Raw genomic sequence first — 19,659 nt, forward strand, 5'->3', positions numbered from 1 at the left:
AATTGGAGTATATAGTTCATAAATAAATCGACCGCTCGGTGGTTCTAGCGTCAATGGATAAAAGGATCGCGATCCTGTCGATGTTTCAGCCGCGAATCGTGGATGATGGAAACATCGTTTAACGTCGACGAATACGCTCGAAGCGTTAGACACGCGGAAGACCGGGTGGACACGGTGAATTCCGCGAAAATCCGAAAGCGCAAGAGTCTGGGTTAAACGCGGTTCGTTTCTTGGCGTCGAATCGGCACGGGCTTTTTACCCAGATAGCATCGAATATAATTATCTGCAGCAGGAAGCGAGATATGGATCGCTTTGGGAATTGTCTTCCCGAAGAGATCCATTGTGAAAGAGGAATGTCGGTATATGTATTCCATGGGAATTTACCCACGATTAAAATTTGCACCGAGTACCTGAAGAACACGATTATCTTTATTCACAGTAATAAATTGCGACTTAATAATAATTACATCGTTACTCGTATCATTGGACGGATGATCAACGAATAAATTCATTGCTCGCGGTTCGTTCTACCGGAAACATAATCTCGAATAAATGTAAGTGCATCCGTGCGTAATTTTTTCCTTTAGTGCTGCTCAATTTTCGGAGGAACGTTCGTCGGCCTGGGATTCGTTCGATCGTGTATCGTTTTTAAGTTGTAGCAAAAAGAGAGAGAAAAAAAAAATGAAAACAAAAGAAAAGAAAAGAAAAGAAGATTTATCTCGAAACGACGTTGGGCGGTACGTTTGAGCGTGAAAAATTCTTTAATTATATCTCCTATATATATTAAAATAATATTTTACAAAACTATATGAAAATCTTATTTGTAAATAAATCATATACAATTTTTCAGCTAATCGTTTGTGTACACGTGCGTTGTCACGGTTTTCCTTTCATCTGCCGGGTTTTCTTGTGAACGACGGAACGGGACGAGACGGTTAAATCAACAACGGATGAGTATGAAAATGACGACGCGTCGACCGTGTTCACCGAGTAATTATAGCGTACGTCTATAAGCCGCGCCGGTTCGGGCGCGGCGGTTCTTTACGAATAAGATAAAGCGACGCTTTCGTCTGTTAAACGAGCTCCCTCGGTAGTATGCAACGGTAAAGAAGACTCGCAACTCGCGCGAAATCACTTTCAGCGTTTATGACTCGGTTCGCGCGCACGTGCGCGCCATTCTCGCGAGGAGGACACTCGCGGGACGTGGACGAAACGAACGCGGACGCGGAGGTGTTTACTTTATCCGTATCGTTCGCTGTTTGTTCATGTTGGTGAGCATCAAGGAGATGTACGAGGTTAGAAGGTCGTCCATTTTGTAACCGAGCGAGGTCTCGCACAGTAGCTTCGAGCCTCGTACCAGGTTGCCGATCGTCATGTGGAAGTAAGTGTTACCTGACGACCAATTTGAGATTCTGGTGAAAGGATGCGTCACTAGTATATCCTGGAACAGAACACGATCGTTAGACTATTGCCGAGCTGTCGTTAACACGTTGAACGCCGCATGATTTCATAAAGCAAAATTCTTGAGAAAGATGTAACATTAAACCATTCGATTGAATTGCATTGTTGCAAGTTCATTTAGCTGAATGTCACCGCATAGCATTATTTATAATATATTCAAATAATCATCGTTTAATTGTGAGGACTGTGGTACAATTCGATTTGGTTGGGGGTCACCGGTGATCCCATGGCATTCAATGTGTTAAGTTTGTTACGAATCGATTCCGAGATAGTTCGGAGCTATTTGCTCACCTTTGTTTGCGGATGTATCAGGCTGACTCCGTGTTTGTTGATTGCAATGAGTAATAGTTCTGGATAGTTTGGTTCTGTACTTTGTTTTACTTCGAAGAAGGCTGAACCGAACGTCGGCCATCTATAGACGATTTTCAGGAATGTGATCTTGGCGTCCTCTGGACTCATTCCTGTTACGCGTGGAAATAATGTACGGAGGATATGTAACTACGTTATGATTAATTTAATTTAATTTAATTTAATTTAATATCGGTTGACGCAACTTACCAGCATCCTGATTGTACGCCGCTATTATCGATCTCTTCCAATCGTTAGAGCTCTGTATCTTTACCAGATCACCGGGTATCAGTTCTCTCAGCATTTGCCTGAAAGAACACGCATGGATTAGGAATGATTCGTTCGGCTCGGAGGTTACAGAAACAGAGACAACGATGAGCATTCGAGAATCAAGTTTCGCTTACGGGATCGCTTGAAGTTCTTGCTTGCTCTCGCCGAAACGGACTCTGTACACTAACGCTGCCAATCTCGACGCCTCCTCCTTGGTGCATTTGTGATAGCCTGACAAAAGAAATCGGTGAAGCAACGAATCGGTAGAGAAACGACTATTCGAGAGTATTACCTCGTAACAGTTTAGGAAGCTCTTGGTGGAAATGGAAAATGAGGTCGGCGTTTCTGTCCTTGCCGGGCACGGTGTTGGTCCACAACTTCTTCATGAAGAACACTTGGTAGGTAAACTGGGGCGGCACGCCTGGAAGCAACGCGGATTAAGTTCGACTCGTTTCAACGATTCCTCTTTGAAAGCGACAAATTTGGACAAGTCGCTCGTTGACCAAAGGTTAACTGTTGTTTCTGAATTTTTAAAAAATTACCAAAGTCATCGATGGACTCTTAACTGTCTATACTTCGAATAAGTTTAAATTTGTTGGTTTCTTAGTTCGGTGGAGTTCAATGTTAAACAATGTTAACGAACACGTACCATCGCGGGACGGCCGAGCTTTCCTGATCCAGTCCGTGAGATGTCGTACAAAGTCGAAGAAAAAGTCGCCTTCCGGGACCGAGATAACTTTGTCCGCGATCTTGACGAACAAACTGAACCCTTCCGCCGACCGCAGGTTCAGCCTTTGCGCGATGTTCTGGCAGAAGTCCTTCGCCCTCGTCGACGAATCGACCTCGAACGCCTGTGCAGCGAGAAACGTTCAAGCATCGGACGTAGAAGTGAATTCGGTAGTTTCTCGGACCCAACCGATCGCGCGTGCATTTTGAATTTCAATTATCCCTGCCGCTTTAGGGCTCAAAGGTATTCGAAGAAGATACCGAATTAACGAAAAGATTCCACTCACTTCGTCCGTGTCGTCTGGGAAATAGACTTTGTGAAATATCTGCGTGGTTTTGTGTTGTATAGCTTCCACCTCTACTTGGTGCGGGGGGTACTTCCGTTGGCCGTTTCGCAAGGTTTTTTGCAGCCTTTGCAGAGAGTCTTGGGATATGGGATGCCGCCTCGTGCGCAAAAACAGAGTGAGTTCCTGGAACACCGGTAAAGGGGGTCCGGTAAAAACGATTCGCCGCGTCGCTCGTTGCCTGGGAATCGAGCCCGTACCTTCAAAAGGCTTTGGCTGCAGGTGAAAAGCCCGGTGGCGAGCCACATCAGTTCCCAGCCTCGCTCCTCGCTTAGTCTGTTCCGGTTGTCCGTGAGCTGTTTCATGATCTGGCAGTAGATCTCGTCCCGGAGGATCTCGTTCTTGAGGGGCCCGTCGAAGATGAGGTCCGTGTACTCGTTGCCGACGCGCGGTCTCTTCGTAGGTAGGTCGCCCATGTACTTGAGCATGGCGTTGAACGCGAAACACGCCTCCTCGGCCAGTTCTTCCTTCGACGTTAACTTTTTTAGAAGCGGCTGCTTTATCGGGTCCCTGGAGTGGTGCCACAGCTCGTCGGTGTGCCCGCGGCGGGCGGTCGTCAACGTTAGCGCCTTCGACATTGTTCTTTTTGGCGGAGTCCTAAGGTGTTCCGATAAGGAAGAGACGTTAGAGTTAGCGACTGAACGTTTCGATTGCTTGAGTGCCAAGCGGCGTCGTTACACTGTCTGAAAGTGCCCCTCTATCGATTCATATAGTCAAATTAACTTTACGTTTGTCTTCCTTTTATGATTTCTTCTTATTCTCGTTATTGCTCGCTTAGAAATGGAAGAACGACTATTTACAATCTTTTCATGTAAACATAGAAAAGCGTCATTCGCGATCGCGCCGCTTGGCACTTCTCGACTGGATTTTCGCGTCGACGCGAGTTCAGATACTTGCCGAAAATGGTCGATAGCGTACTCCAGGAGGGTGTGCGGCTTGTCGCGAGGCTCCACTCCGTTCACCTGTTGCGGATACAGTTTGCGACCGTTTTCCGTTCCTTCGATGCTGAACAAGGACTGCGGACACGATTGATTCCGTGGTAAGAGAAAACGATGGTAAGAGACGCACGGTGAGAAGATGAACGTGATTATGTAAATTAAGTGAATCCTTGATTTTAACGACCTCGAAATAGGCTATCTAGCACGTGATTCTGAGCAAATTGTCTAAAATCATCTTCTATCGTAGCTCTATTCCTCTAACTTATCCTTGGCTAGCTTAAAAATTCGAGTTTGCTATTAAGATTCGCACAATCTAGTTGAACATACGTTTTTCTGTTAAATATCAATGGTACCTATGTTGCAACAGCTGTGTTAAAAAAGTAGGCCGCCTCCCGTGACTTACCCAAATTAAAGAAGGTCGTTCTCGGTTCTTACCAGTATGTCGTTCGGCGGTTTGCTCAGTGAAGGCAGAACGTAAACGGTCTCCGCGGGAAAATCACCCTTCTCGGTGGTTCTCTCGCAGGTGCCGATGCACCAGCCCGAATTTAGAACGGTCTCGCCGGTGCTCTCTTCCTCTAGCACGATAAGATCTCCCTTCTGAAAGCTCAGGAACGACGAGCTCTCACCCGGCGCCTTGTAATCCTGCAGCGCGATCACGAACTTGCTGCGCTTCTTCAGGCCCTCCAAGAAGTACACCACCAGATCGCGGATATCTTCGGCGTTCGGGCTTTGGAACGTGAACTCTTCGCCTCGCACCGTGGACAAATTGAACGTCTGCGTGAACATTTTGTTCGTTCTGGAAATGAGAGAGACAAACGGAGAGAGAAACAGAGAGAGAGAGAGAAAGAGAGGGGGAGAGAGCGAGAGAGCGAGAGAGATAGAGAGAGAGAGAGGTAGGTACGTAGGAGGTACAGAAAGAGAGAGAACGCGCGGCGATCGTTTACGTGAGAGCGGACTTCCGCGACGTACTTCTGACTAGATACGGTGGTGATCTCGGGGAAGGACAATTCCAGGAGCACCTGCTCTTGATCGTCCACGACGTACACACCGGTCCAGTTCACCGCTATGATCACGTCGTTCTTCGGCAGGTTCGGCCCGGAGTTCCTGTACGCCTCGTAGAAGCGGGAGAACAATAGGGGCCACTTGAACTTCGCGTAGCCGACTATGTCCTCTTTGACGCGTAACGCTGGCACCTTCTCCTTCAGATAGTAGCTCTGCAAGAGGACGTTCGAATGAAAAATAACGTAGGACAAGTTCTGAGCAGCCAACGAGCGAAAGCGAAGCATACCTTTTTGTACGCTTGCAGAACGAGGTGTCCCCACCTGTCGATCGCCTTGTCGATACCGGTTAAACAGTAATCCGGAATGTAATTGGGCAGCAGAGTGTAAAGCCTGTCGACGTTCATGTCCATGTGATACTCTATGTAGTACTGCTGGGCAGCGATCATCGCTAGGTCTTCCTCCTTGTCGCACCGGTACTCGCCGAACTTGACCCCCCTGACCACCTGCTGGTAGATCAGATTGGTGGCTACCTGGTCTTCGGTCGGCTCGTGCCAAGGCGCGAATATCTCCTTGCGGAAGAACAATCTCCACGGCGCGTTCCGTTCCTGCGCGCCCTGCTCCTTCGCGTACTGCTCGCACTGCGAGATCGCGTCCATCACGTGGTCCCCGCCGCTGCCCAGCGACGACACCTTGTCGAACAGGGCGATGTAAAGCGAGAAGCCGAACTGATCGCGTAAAGATATCTTGTCGGACAGTTGGTTGCAGAGTTCCCTGGCGGTGGTCGCGGAGTCGGCCAGCAGCGTCTTCGTGTTCCCGTCCATGAAGGTGATCGGCAGCATGATCGGCTTCTTCGATTTGGTCGCCTGGAGCTCCAGCCAGCTGGGCGGCTGGTTCCGCGTCCCGTTGTTGAACGTCCTCTTCAATCGGTCCTCGCAGTACGGCGCGTAGCCCGGCGGACCTTCCCTGATGAACGCGCGCAGGTAGTTGACGAACTTCTCGGACGGGGCGAAGCAACCGACGCACAGCGACAGCAGGATCCAGCCGCGAGCGTGCGACGACTTGGAAGGGTTGTTCGTTAGCTGCTTGCAGATCTGGCAGTAGATCTCGTCGCGCAGCTCGGCGCGCAGTATCCCGTGGCCGATGATGAAGTGCAGCTTCTCCAGGTTCGACGTCGGCCTAGCCTCCAGCCAGGACTGGTAGCTGTCCGCCGTGTACTCGTCCTCCTGCAGCTTCCGCCGCACATCCTCGCCGAGTTTGTTCTTCCTCTTCAGCGTGAGCGAGACCAGCTTGTGCCTGATGGATCGCGGCTTCTGCCTGAGAAAGGTCTCCGGGTCCACCCCCATCATCTGAGCCTCTTGGAACTCTTTGCTGCGGATGAAATTGCGGCCCAGCGTCGCCGTCACCTTCGACATTACGGAAGTCGTGTCCCTGTCCATCGTGTGGAACCTGGGCTCCGGCAAGTCGCCCGTGAATCTGAGTATCGTGATCCAGAGCGCTTGCGCGGCCAGCTGGTCGCCCTGCGTGTGCAACGGCAGCAACGGGTGCTTCAGCGGTTTCCTCGAGTACTGATGCGTGATGTTCCCCTGGAAATAGGTGGCAGCGAACTTCTGGAACTTGAACTCGGACAGGTCCTCCTCGTCCTCCGAAGCGGTCTGAATCGGGCTGATGATCTCCTGCTGGTCAGCCTTCGGCGCGGGCAGGTCGTTGAACACGGACGTCTCCCTGGCGGGCGTGGGCGCCTCGCTGCTGGAGTCTGGCAAGAAGTCGAACATCGCCTCGACCAGCTTGCTGTCGTCGACAGGTTCATCCTGCTTCTTCGCCGCGTCGTTGATCAGGTTCTTCTTGATCTCCATCCTGCGCCTGTCCTCGAGCTCCATCTCGATCTCCTTCCTCTCCAGCTCCTGCATCCGTTCCCGGTAGTTCTGCTCCGCGATCTCCTTCGCCCTCTTGTTGCCTTGGTCCTTCAGCTCGCGCTCCTCCTTCTTCCGCAGCCTGAGCGCCTCCACGTGCAACCGGTACTCGTACTTGATCTTCTTGTACCGCCTCTGAGCGATGAGCCGCCGAACGTGCGCCTGTATCTTGACGATCGCCCACAGCTTCTTCTGGTACATCCTGCGCACCAGGTAGCCCCTCGCCCGCGCCTGCAGCGCCACGATGTGTCCCCTGAGGTGCCTGAAACGATGCGACAACACTCGCGACCTGATCAACGCCTGCAGCCTCATGTAGCCGATCCTCATACGCTTGTAGCGCTGCCGCTGCGCGTAGCCGCGCCAGTACTTCTGCACCACCGTCGCCGCTGCCCTCATGCGGAGGAATCGCCTGCGGTAGACCCAGCCGCGGATGTTGCGCTGCAGTATCAGGATCTTGCGCGTGAGGACTCGGTCGCGCTCTTGCTCCAGGAACAGGTCGTGGGCGTCTTTCAGGAAAACTTTGGTGTGGCCGAGCTGGTAGTCGGACCGCCCCAGCACCGCGTGGCAGATCCTCGAGGTGGCCGCGTGGCAGTCCACCTTGTGCGACGGCGGCACGCCGGGGATGAGGAACCGGTATCTTTCGACGAACTCCGAGAAGGAGTGCCTGATCGGATAGCCAGCCCTGCGGATGCGGATCGTCTCCATCATGCCGGAGTATCTGAGCTGCCGGCAACAGAGCCCCCTGTCGAACATCATCGGCTTCTTGTACTCGTTCGGCTTGATGCACCTGATGAAGAAAGGCTGACAGCTGCACAGGGTCTTCATCAACGAGTCCAGGGACTTCTTGAACTGAGTGGACAAGGTGGGCGCCCTTTTCCGGGTCTCGGAGCCCATCCCTATATCCTCGGCGAAGCAGGCTTGGAGGAATTTGTTGGACGATATGTGGATCAGCTGCAGCAGGTCGCCGCTAAACGTGTCCCGGTTCTTCTCGAGGAAACTCCTGGTGTCGTAGAACACCACGCCGGCGAAGTGGTTCAGCCCGAACGACGTGTTGATATCGGACTTCGGCTTCAGGTAGTTGCGGTGGGTCCCGTGGGTCTTGTGTATCTTCGCGAGCATCGTCTGATCGGTTCCCTTCGGGAACTTGGACTCCTCGTCGATCAGCGCCATGATGTTCAGCTGCTTGATCGCTATCAGGTCCAGCGCGTCCTGATTGTCGACGAACTCTATGTGCTGCCAGTTGATCCCCTCGTGGTTGTACTCCTCCTGCTCCAGCTTGAAGATGTGCTGCACGAAGAACTGCTGGAGATTCTCGTTCGCGTAGTTGATGCAGAACTGCTCGAAGCTGTTGTGGTTGAAGTTCTCGAACCCGAAGATGTCCAGCACCCCTATCGCGCTGCGGGACGTGTTCTTCGGCCTGTAAATCGCCTCGTTGATCTTTTTCACGATATGCACGAACAACCGGCCGTAGATCCCCTTGACGAACGCGTCCCGTATGTCCACCGACTGTTCCCTGGACAGCGTGGATACCTGCGCACGCGTTACGATTCCCGGATAGTAATCGGTCTCTCATCTCTGTCGCCACACCGGGGGCAGTTTCGCGCGGCGCGAAACCGTCGGCGAGTCGCGGAACCACGCAGAGTTTACTTGTTACTTACAACCGTCTCACCGTGAGCAAATATCGTTCTGCGGGTGAGCGCGTCTATCAGAGATTGAACTGGCACGCCCAGCAGCTGCGCCACCCTTCTTACGTTCGTCTGTTCCGGTATCTCGGTGGCGTCCAGATTGTCTGGAAAACAGAAGGAACCGGTTCCGCTTTCAATCCTAACGCCTAATACCCAATATCTAACACCTAACCCGTAATATCTACCGTTTAATACGTTCACTGCCACTACTTACTCCTCCATAGCAAGGATAAAGAGAAACATTTAAATTACTTGCCATCCCAGTTCTTGGGTTGCACTATCGCCTGGCCACTCGCGTTGCTAAACAATTTTTACTCGACATCGATCGCCTTTATTACGCGGATGGAACTACAAATCAATTGAGACCCTAATAAACCCATTCTTAAAATTTCCATACAAACATTTAGGAAAGTCAGTTTAACTGCTCGGTAGTTAGTGCTAATAGTCCTCCCTATAATGTTGTAGTTTCCGTTAACTTCCGTTTCCTCACCTACAACAGTGGCCCTGTACTTGACGTTCCCGATGTGCAGCAGGGCAGCGAGTAGCTTCAAAACTTCCCATATCTCCGTGTCGGAGAACAAGAGAACCTTCATCGCTGACCTGATGTCCGCGAATTCCGCAGCATCGTCTCGACCCTCGCACGTGATGCTGTCCCCCTGAAAACGAGATCAGCGTCGGAGAACGGAAGAAGAAAGAACGAAGAAGAAGAAGAAGAAGAAAGAGGAATCGAACGAGACAGCCGTTCGTCGTTCGTCGTTTCGTCGTCCTCCTTGCCACGAGGTCTGGGCCTTACCCCTGTCAAGTACTTGTACGAGGACGCCTCCTCCAGCTCCAGCTTCAGCTTCTCCTCCTTCGACAGGCCGGCCAACATGCAGTAGAATATGTGGTAATTCCTTTCGTCCAAGCTTTGCGAGACTATTCGAGACTTTTCCAACAGATACTGCTCGATCTTAGCACCCTCTATCACGCCCTGCTCGTTGAAGTGTATGTCGATGTACTTGCCGAACCGGGACGAGTTGTCGTTCCTCACTGTCTTGGCGTTGCCGAATGCTGCAACGCAGGAGAATCAATCAAATCTTTCTTGCGTCAGTTCGCGCAGAAACTGCGGAGAAAATGGTACGCGTTCCCCGCGTTAATGTATCGTTATTAGACACTTTTAATAGTGAACAGCGAGCGGACAACGGGCGAATAAACGTGACGTCGTAATATCATCTTTCAACATTATCAGTATCGCAGTTTACTTACAAAAACAAAGTTGCAGTTAACCGATCTTACACGAAACAATGTAATGTACGTTGCGACGCGCACAGCAACGTCCGCCATCTTAACGGCCGCGTGACCCCCTAACATTACGCTCGAAATACCCGCGGGCCCCAGCGCGTCGCGCGCCTTCGAAAAAGTGTTACCTTCCAGGATGGGATTCGCTTCCAAAATTTGCTGTTCGATCCACGAGTGCTTGCCGCTGATCGCTGCCAAATATTGCAAAATTAGTTTCGTACTTTCCGTTTTGCCGGCTCCGCTTTCGCCGCTAAGACATAAACATTCGTAAATTTGACATGTCGTTCGGACAACGACGCGTTGGGATAGAAGGCAGGGTGAAGAGCTAGCATAGGTACGCGTCCATTTCAGAGTGAAACTCCGAAGCGCGTTTCTGCCGATCTCAGAGTACGACGATCGTTCGACGAGTGTCACGCAGGATGCAGAGTAACGCGACCGAACGCGATACGCGGCGGTTTTACTCTCAAATGGACGCATTGCTCGATAGAACCGTTCGGTCTACGGATGGAAAAAGGCGAGCACCGGTACCTGATCACTATACATTGATCCTGTCCGTATCGGTTCATGTGCGCGTAACTGTTGTCGCCGATCGCGAATATGTGGGGCGGCAGCTCTCCGATTTTACGATCCTTGTACAGCTTGATCTGCTCCGCGGTGTATATCGGCAGAATTTGGTAGGGGTTCACTGCGACGAGGATCGAGCCGGTGTAAGTCTGCGGAGAAGAGAAACGTTTCAGAGATTTTCTCGACAGGAGTCGCAGGTGGATCGGACATTTCGAAGCGGACGTTTAGGATCGGTATACTCACGTATATCAGGTTCTCATTGTAGCGTATCAGCAAGTTTCGAAGGATTCCCGCTTCATGGAGGTCTCCTAGGCTGATCATATCCTCTACACCCTGCACGGAAGTAGCGTGCATCGCCTTTATCCGCCTCTCCGGAGTCAGCCATTGTTCCTGAAATCCAGCTTTCGTTGGTCTAGCGCTCGGAATTAACAGAACTCTCGATTATCTGAACTCTACGTCATGTGAACTCCAGATTATGAAATCCATCGATTATCCGAGTGTTTGGCTATCGAAACTCTGTATTATGAGATCTATTAACCGAATCTTCGATTGTCAGAATTACAGACCATCGAAACTGAAGCTTATTAAATCCTTCGATCATCAGAACTCTCGATCATTCGAACTCTGACCCGTAAAATCTCTCAATTATCGTACTCCTCGAACTTGGAATCATCTGAACACCGGATTACCAGATCTCTCGATCATCGGATCAATTAACCCGAACCTTCGATCATCGAGGCCAGCGATACATAATTTTCCATTAATTTCTCTAAAGCGAGACGAATCGTCTCGCCGGTGAATCGTTCGAATCCCCATCACCCTCGCCACCTCTTCCCCAATTAGTTCGAATAATCGAGGCTCCAGCGTGCCCGAGACCGGCGGGCAGCCGGCAGCATCGCCGCCGCTGCCGGCGCTGTTCGCAGCACACTTTCTCGCGCTTCGAAACACGCCGACTTTCCGATGAATCGAGAAACGCCGCGTCGCGGCGGCGCGGCAGCGAACGCGGAAAGTAGGTAACGATTACTTTACCTTGTTATCGTCGTCTTTCACTTGAATGCGCCTGCCTTCCGCGGAGATCACTCGTGCCCCGATCGCTACGTCAAATTCCCTCCCAGAGATTGGTTCGATCCATATGTAGTCTCCCTGCAAATGTATCTTGATCACGGGCAACGATCTCGCTCGATCGGTCCGGCCCAGTTTCGGGCCGCGGCCGCCGTAAACGGGACTAACGATCCCGATCCGCGCGACACGCGACACCGCCGCCGTCCGGGGAACGCGGGGATCGTTCGGCGTCCCGGGGAAACGGATCAAACCGTGAAACGAGCCTAAACGAGGGGATCCGGAGTCAAGGTTCGCGCGGACGGTCGTGCCGTTCGCGCGGTCGACGCGACGCGTGCTAGCTTGACCCGAATTAAGCCGAAAGCTAGCCACGGTGGACGCGTTGCCACGCGCTGTAACTGTAAACCTTAAGGTTTCGTCGAACTGGCTCCGATCGAACGGCTGACCCGTTAGAGGACCGACGCGCTGCCCGGGCTGTTCCGCGTTTCGGCTGATCCTCGACCGGACGAAAAGGAAAGGAAACGGCGTGCGTCCTCGTTCGAGCGCTGTTCCTCACTTGTCGCCCGTCGCTCGTCGCCGGCGACGTTTCCGCATGCGATAATCCAATTAGCCGAACGAACGAGTACTGCTCTGGCTTCCGGCCGGGTTTAACGTCGCGGTACTGTTATCTTCGGGGAGAGGACGGGGTGGAACACTGCGCATTGATATCTTGGATGCTTCTTAATCGTGACGTAGAATGTATACATCGGGGAAAGCTTTTCGGAGGATGGTTAGCTTTCGCGAGTCGAAAACGAGACGAGACGAAAATCGCAACTGGTATCCGATGGGATTTGGAAGTCTAGACTCGGTATTGTTATGTTCTCCAGTGACCTCAGGTCTTGAAAGCAACACTGGAGTCGGGAGAAGACATTTAGAAACGCTTCGTTTATCGTACCACACAATGAACAGAGAATCGAAAGTTTGCCGGCAACCTGAAACAACGCAGGTTTCACAAAACCCGGTGTCGATGTATCAGCAATGCGCATCATAACGTGTACAGGCCATGACACTGATGCAGCTTTCATGAAACCTGGTGCCGATGCATGCATCAGCAACATGGATCACCGAAGGCCTCTGCATTAGCTCATCTTCTGTCGTCGTTGCATTTCGCTGGTGACAATGGCGGTAATCTTGCGACTCGTCGCGAACATTCTTAAACTGCAATTGCTACTTAGCCCAGCTAAACTCGAGGAGATTCATTGATGAGCTATGCACATCGCGACTCTCGTGTTCCGAAAGAGAGATGTCAACCCTGTAGTCCTTCGATCATCCGCGACGATGCAGAGTGTAAAAACCAACGCCTCGATATCGCAAATAATCTAAACGTGTTTATGTCGAGAAATTGAAGAGGTCGGGTTACGAAAGAGTCGTTGCCGAAAGTGTAGCCTTCATCCGCGACTGAAACGATTGCGTTGCGGCGATCGCTTCGCGAGTATCGCGCGGACGCCGAGCTTCTCGGTGAAAAGGCAGAAGCGCGAAAAAGCGTTGGCATCGAGGCATCGATGAGTCATCGACGATAGGTCTAACGCGAGTCGAACCGGTCGGGCGCATGAGAACCCCTGGCCTAGCTAGCCTATGCTTCACGTACGCCTCTACACGGACGCACAGGTTGCGCCTGGATATTCGTATACGTTCCGATTGTTCACCTCACCGGAACATCGGAAGAGCTCATCCGCTCGTTAGCTCGAAACAAGCCTACGCGCGGCTGCGGCGATTCGGCCCTTTTTCGCGACACGATTTTACTTTCGTCGGCTGCCCCCATGGACTGTCGATATCCCGGATCGGTCGGGATATGCGGGATGTTCGGGAAAAATTCGAATCGTCTCGGACGAGCCTCGAATAGGCGAACCTTATACGCGATACTCGTGCACCGTTGCCAACGAAAGTCGAGACTTTCAAAACTCGAAGACCGATTAGACGTTTAAGAGTCCGTTTATTTACACACGTGTATACATATGTATGTGCATAGGTATGCATTATTTAGTGTAGACGAACGGTGGCACAATGATAGAGTATAAATGTTATCTATTTGCACTGTCGACGAGAGACCTTTGTGAAGCAGCTGGAGAATATCTGAGAATGTCTAACTCGACAATTGAAAATATTCGAAACTAGGGTCGAAATGTCAATCGCTAGATGGTCACTGTATTGTAATTGATTCGTGACAAAGTCTTTGAGCGAGTAATAAACGATCTTCGTAGAGCGATGTGTGTTACATGAGATAGGTATACGTGAAATACGATAGTTGTAGTATTTAATATGTAGACGCATTAAAGGAGAAGAGGAAAAATGTTTGATCGCGGGATCTGTTTTAAGGGACGTTCCATCGCAACCGGAAGCATCGGAGTGACACGACTCGACGTTTCGATTGAACGGTCAAGGGAAAAAGGGCGAAGGGTGCGGCGACCGCGTGTTCGCTCGGGGAGAGAATAGAAGAGAGTCGATGGTAGAAACGCGCTGTCCGATAAAACGATTCGCGTCCCGTTATACGACGGCTGGTTCGCTCGCGCGAAATGCTAACGCGCTGTACAGGGCATTCGCGATGCGATGAAGGACCGTTAACTACTTCCAATTAACCGACCACACGTTTCGGAATACCCCAGGCTATTCCCGCGTTAATCACGCGCATAGTTTGATCCGTTCCGATCGGAACATTGCGACAATGTCGGTCGTTCAACGCTGGAACCGTCGGTTCGGTCGAAATCGTTTTTCCCTTGGAACGGAACGTTTTCCTATCGAAAAGGAAGTCTCCGTAGAAACATTTAGAAGAGACGCGTCGATTCGACAGTTCTAGCGTTACAAGCTGCGCGATATCAGCTACAAAGTGTACCGATCGTTCTCACTAATCCACAATTATTGAAAAGACAACAGACGTGTTTCCGACAAACCACTGTGAACCGATTCAGCACGCGAACCGGATAAGTCAATCAAAGTTCCAATAGATCCTCTGTTCGAATCTCCGTGAAACAATTTTCAAACCCAACACGATCGCTTTGTAATTGAAACTATACCCGGTTAGGCGAGGGATTGAAACACTGCTTATCTACACGATGGAATCTCAATATTAATCCTGACAAGGTTCTAATTTGGTTTTTATACGTGACATTAGGAAAGTAGCAATGCACAGTCTAATTACGATCAACTCGTACCCTCAAATCGAAGGTTTTTCCTGACGAGACAAGAACGTAAGTGTATCGGGATGAATGGAACAAACAAGTCGATGCTGACGAAACGAGAGTGCCATAAGGTCGAACAGATTCGAAGAACACAGCGGGGTCAAATTTGAATTCACAAAGAAACGTAAGGTTCTCCGTCGGCTGCGTGCGGCGAACGGTCTTCAGCGTTTCTCTCGCGATGGGCGCGTTCCACTTTCATCGAGACGAAAATGCGAACGCAGCCACGGAGGCTCGAGGGAACGGAAACACGTGCGAACATCGGCTCCCGGATCGAACGGGCCCACCGGAAACACCGCGGACGCGATTAACGAACGATCCCGAGGGCCGCGGCGGATCGAAGGTGAACCGGTCGGTCGGTGTCGTGTCCGCGATATACATATAAATGAAACAGAAATAACTCGGAACTATGCGCGTACTCGAGCGGCGTGCTCGCGCGGTCGTTTGTTTCGAATGCGGCGCGCCGGCTGAAAAATCCCGAGCGTTCTCCGGAACGTTCGAAGGAACCGCGCGCACGTGTCTCCCTTTTCGTCGCGTTTCGTTGCGTTCCGTTGCGTCGCCGTCTCGTCCCATCGCAGATTCCCGTCGGTCGCGTTTAACACTAGGGCTATCAGTCGAATGGGACTTCCTCGAATCGTTCTCTGGAAACTACGAAAGCAGAACCGTTGAGAATTTCAACTGATTTACTAGCTTGGTACCGATCAATCGATTTCCTTAGCAGTTTCTTCGGAGAAACGTCTGTTGTCCGTTGAAGAATTGGGAAAGGAGGAGTCGAGAATTCGTTGTTTCGACACTTTCGGAAGTTCCAGTGTTGAACCACCCGAGAATCGACGAAATGGACACTTGATGAATTCGCAGTTCAGCGGCGTTTTCAGTGGAGGGTTAACCGGTCTTGAAGAAGAGGTACCAATGGAAATTGAATCGATGATTTGTCTAGTTACAGGTTATTTCTCAATGTTGTGTCATTGATTGAGACCCAGTTAGCCACTTTGAAATGTTTACGCGAAACGGCGATAAGCAGTGGGCGAAAATTGGGAAAAGCCGCTGAACCGCGTGTATACTCACTTACCCGCGTGACGATGACCATCTCTCAAGTCGTGGTTGTCGGCACTCCGCCTGGAAGAAAAGTAACTCGTTACGATGTTTTTCTAGTTTCTCGGACAATTGAGAATATTCTCTGCTTAAGTTTATTCTGCTGAGACTAGTTTCTATCTTACTCTGCACCTCAAGCGCTCATTTCTATGGTTCTATCGTAGACTTCGACTAACGTTTCTACAGTATCCTAACGTGAATGTTCAGTTCCCGGCATTCAGACTACATTTTAGACTAGTAAATATTCGTTATAGATCCTGAATATTAATTATACTAATATTGTCAAGCCACAATCGACGAAGCGGCGTCGCGCGATTTCATTCTCTCGCGATACAGTACGGCATCAAACCGAAGATAAACAAATTTCCGTCTCGTTCGTCGGCCTGGCCGGCTCCAGCGAGTAGAAAACTCTCGTCGGGAATGTTCGCCGGCCGAGAATCGGCGCGGAGTATGATGGCATTCTCGATAGTACGAGAAATTGCATGAACTCGCGGCGTTCGTTCGCGGCTCACGGCACGCGGCTCGCGGCTCGCCGGCTTCGTACGCTGTTACGCGTGTCGGAGATGGCCTAGGCGCGACGGTCCATCCATTCGAAGAAAAATCGTTTGTACGCGCGACGACGGCGACGACGACGACGACGTCCGATGCCCGATCACCGTTACGGTGGAAGCGGCGCAAGCATAAACCTGTTCGCAAAAGTGGGTTAGGCAGTTTCTGCTAGCAGCGAAGCGGCTCGGCCCGTCGACGATCATCTCGACGAAATTGATCGGGATTGAATCGAATCGAATCGAATTGAATCGGAAGAAAGTTGGTTCCGTCGATCGGACGCGACCAAGCTGCGGTTTACGCGTGGCTGCCGTCAATTTCGTTCGGCGAAACACAACGACGGATTTTGCTAGGAATTATGCTCGCACGAGTAACTCCTCCGGTCGACGAACCAATCGATCCGAGCGCGTAATGCCTCTGCTTTTTACTACTCGCGACGCAGCCACGGGAGTACCCGTGATTTTCCCGTGGCGAGGAAAGCATCGGTTGTGTACACATTTCCGGCAAACCGTGACGATCGGTCCCCGCAAAAACGCTCAGCCTCCTACCGTCTCCTATCTCGCCAGCTATCGAGAATCCGCCCGAGCCACTTGGCAAACGAGTAACAGGGACGCCGAACGTTTTCCCTTGAACTTGAAACGCCGAACGTGGACAGGAGTCGTAGTCATTGACTTTGAAAGTGTCCGAAGAACGGCTAGTCGCGCGGCGGTTGCTCGTTGGAGACTTCAACGGGTGATCAAACGAGTACGCGAGAACGCGTGACCGCATCGGTTCCCTTGTCCCGATGGAAATTTCCTCGCTCGAGCGGGAATTTCATTTATCACTTATAACATTCGATTCTAAGCTTTCAAGCTGCTAAGCTTCTGAACTTCGAAACTTCCGATCCGCTAACGGTCTAGACTCGCTTTCGATCTTTCAAACTTTAAAACCTCTGAACCTCGAAATTCTCGAACATCCAAGTTCCCCTCCTCTTAGACAGGTTCCCCTATTTCAAGCGCTGCCTCATCGGCCGCAATCTCTTTCCACGTGTGCATCCTGATCGCGCCAAGGTTTTCCGGAACCTTTCCTTCCCATTACCCTTTCCCGCGAAATCCGTATCCCGTAACGACTCGGCGCCGACACGGCGTATCGTCGGGGCATCCCTCGTCGGAGCTCACATCCGTTTAGTAAACATTCCAGCGTTCGACGCGCGGCGTATGGCACTGCCGAGAGATATTACCTGAATCCGAGAGCGTTACGGTTATCTGCCGTTTCTATTATCGCGCTTTAAATCCCCCCGTTCTCCGTGCACGTATAGTCGTCGCCTGGTAATCGTCGCAATGCCGCGATTCGCTCGCTCGCTCGTCCGTCGAGTGCGGCGGAACGCAAGAAATTCCGCGGCCAAAAAAACTGTTCCGCATTCGCGGGGGCAAGGTTCTCCGGTATCGTGTTCCCGGCCCCCGAGGCGTCTCTCGCGACGATAAAGCGACGCGGCGCTGGTTCCCGTATCGTCGCGTTCGCACCGTCATCTCGATCCCCGAAGGAGCACGATTTCGCAGGTGAGCCGGGTCCGGCACGGGCCGAACCGAACGTTGCCTCGCCTGGACGACGAAGCCACCGTACGAGCGCGAGAGCGTTCGGCCGAACGGAAAGGTCCGAGAGATCGGTCTTCGCAGGTGGAATATATCTGGAATTCCGACTGAGCCCCCTAACCCGGACTTTCGGCGTGTAACCCGACGCACGATAGGAGCCAGCAGCGAGCCTGCGAACGGAGGATTCGAACGTACCTGTGCGAGTAACGAGAAACACGACGAAAAGCGGCTATACGTCGGCACACTCCATTAAGAAGAAGGAGAAGAGGAGGAAGAAGAAGAGGCACTGCACTGCACTTCGGACGCGACGTGAAGCGCGCTTTTCATGTCCGACCTGACACCAGGGGGATTACCGGAGGAGGTCGACGCTCGTGGATCCGACTGAACGTGGAAAAAGGAAAGATCGCCGCGGCACGACGATAGGGAATGGGACACGAAAAGCAACAGTAATCGTTCCGGAGGATGGGCCCCACGGTGACCGGCACATTAACGCGTCCACTCGGAGAGCTTCGGTTCGAATCGGGCGTGCCAGGTGGAAGCGAAGCGACTGAGAGCGGCGCAGAGGTGGAAAAGCTACTCTTTACGGTACAGCTTAGACCGCCGATCGGCTCCGACTACGCGCCGCCACCCTACCAACCTTTTCCCGTGCCTCGGCAACCTGATGCTCTCTCCTCTCGCGGCGGGCTCGATCGGGATCGGGATCGGTACCGGGATCGAAGCCGAGTCGAACATCGCCCGGTCCTTCGGAAGATCGGTGAATCTTCCTAGACGATGGATCTCGTCACGTCGATCCTCGTTACGCACCTACACGCGCGTACACTGGCACACCTGTGGTCTACCTGCGCTACCCGCGATACCTGTTGCGCTCGTTCCGGACTAGGCCCTTCCTTATCCACCGGCTACCCGAGATCGCGCGATCTTACCGATCGAGCCGGATATCGCCGGAAGCAGATTCGCCCGGGGATGAATTCCAGCGATTGAAATTCTTCGAAGTTTTCCGTTACGGAGACCCTCGGTTGTCTCGAATGCGCGTAGGGAAATTTGAATCGCTCTGAAAGCGATTCGGTCATCTCTGACGTTCAAAGGTTTTACGAAGTTTCAAATTCGTCTTTGGCAAGAGACGCGACGCTGGCGACCTCTGCATCGCTGCACCCATTTATATCCGTGTAACTCGCGTATTGTTGCAAATGTAACCGAGATTTGGCTGGAATTCAAGATTTTCAGGATTTTAGAAATATTTCACAGGCGGAGAGTATTGAAGGTTATTCGAAGTATTCGAATTTTCACTGTTTCGGGAATATCGAATTGCGTCGCGGAATGGGATTTAAATGTCGTCATTGGTTACCGGTGTCTGCGCATGCGCGAACGCCGGAGGAAGTGCGCGCGGGAATAAGCAGGCGGACGTATCGTTTACATTGAAAATATATTCTCATTTCGTGCGTGTTTCACAAGAACGTTATACATTTATGTATTTGCGATGTTTGTAACTTATAATTACAAAGTGACGCGGGAGGTAATCGGAATTTCAGCAGCGTCAACGGCAACATCGGCGAGACCGTGCTCGACGCGATTCAACGATCAAGTAAATCATTTTTACATACGTAACGCATCCTCTCCGTATAACGAAAATCGTATTCTAACGTCAACGGTTATT

The 19,659-nt window shown here is 51.5% G+C and overlaps 1 protein-coding gene across 2 annotated transcripts; it reads right to left on the reverse strand.

Annotated features, from left to right (window-relative positions):
* Positions 1 to 407: 407 nt before the first annotated feature.
* ck (unconventional myosin-VIIa ck) lies at positions 408 to 18,894 on the reverse strand. Of its 2 annotated transcripts, none has more exons than XM_031969472.2 (21): positions 18,643 to 18,894; positions 15,866 to 15,912; positions 11,555 to 11,668; positions 10,769 to 10,915; positions 10,490 to 10,674; positions 10,090 to 10,211; positions 9,477 to 9,733; positions 9,174 to 9,339; positions 8,657 to 8,787; positions 5,376 to 8,528; positions 5,057 to 5,301; positions 4,523 to 4,883; positions 4,047 to 4,165; positions 3,350 to 3,746; positions 3,093 to 3,275; positions 2,729 to 2,930; positions 2,372 to 2,500; positions 2,214 to 2,310; positions 2,020 to 2,117; positions 1,753 to 1,922; positions 408 to 1,441 (listed from the first exon to the last, which is right to left on the reverse strand). In XM_031969472.2, the coding sequence occupies exons 2-21, from the start codon at positions 15,881 to 15,883 to the stop codon at positions 1,235 to 1,237; spliced, it is 6,501 nt and encodes a 2,166-aa protein (XP_031825332.1). In that variant the 5' UTR covers positions 15,884 to 15,912; positions 18,643 to 18,894; the 3' UTR covers positions 408 to 1,234. The 2 variants fall into 2 exon arrangements, with proteins under 2 accessions (XP_031825332.1, XP_031825333.1); XM_031969473.2 differs by lacking the exon at positions 18,643 to 18,894 and adding an exon at positions 18,201 to 18,623.
* Positions 18,895 to 19,659: the final 765 nt, after the last annotated feature.

Source organism: Nomia melanderi, chromosome 8 (genome assembly GCF_051020985.1).
Source record: "Nomia melanderi isolate GNS246 chromosome 8, iyNomMela1, whole genome shotgun sequence".
NCBI classification, from domain to species: domain Eukaryota; kingdom Metazoa; phylum Arthropoda; class Insecta; order Hymenoptera; family Halictidae; genus Nomia; species Nomia melanderi.

Excerpts from the sequence above, each read along its gene's own strand:
- ck (XM_031969472.2), bottom strand. Across the intron at positions 8,788-9,173 it reads GTACAGGGCCACTGTTGTAG|ACAATCTGGACGCCACCGAG; the intron begins GTGAGGAAACGG and ends TCTGTTTTCCAG. Across the intron at positions 3,747-4,046 it reads TACGCTATCGACCATTTTCG|GACTCCGCCAAAAAGAACAA; the intron begins GCAAGTATCTGA and ends GGAACACCTTAG.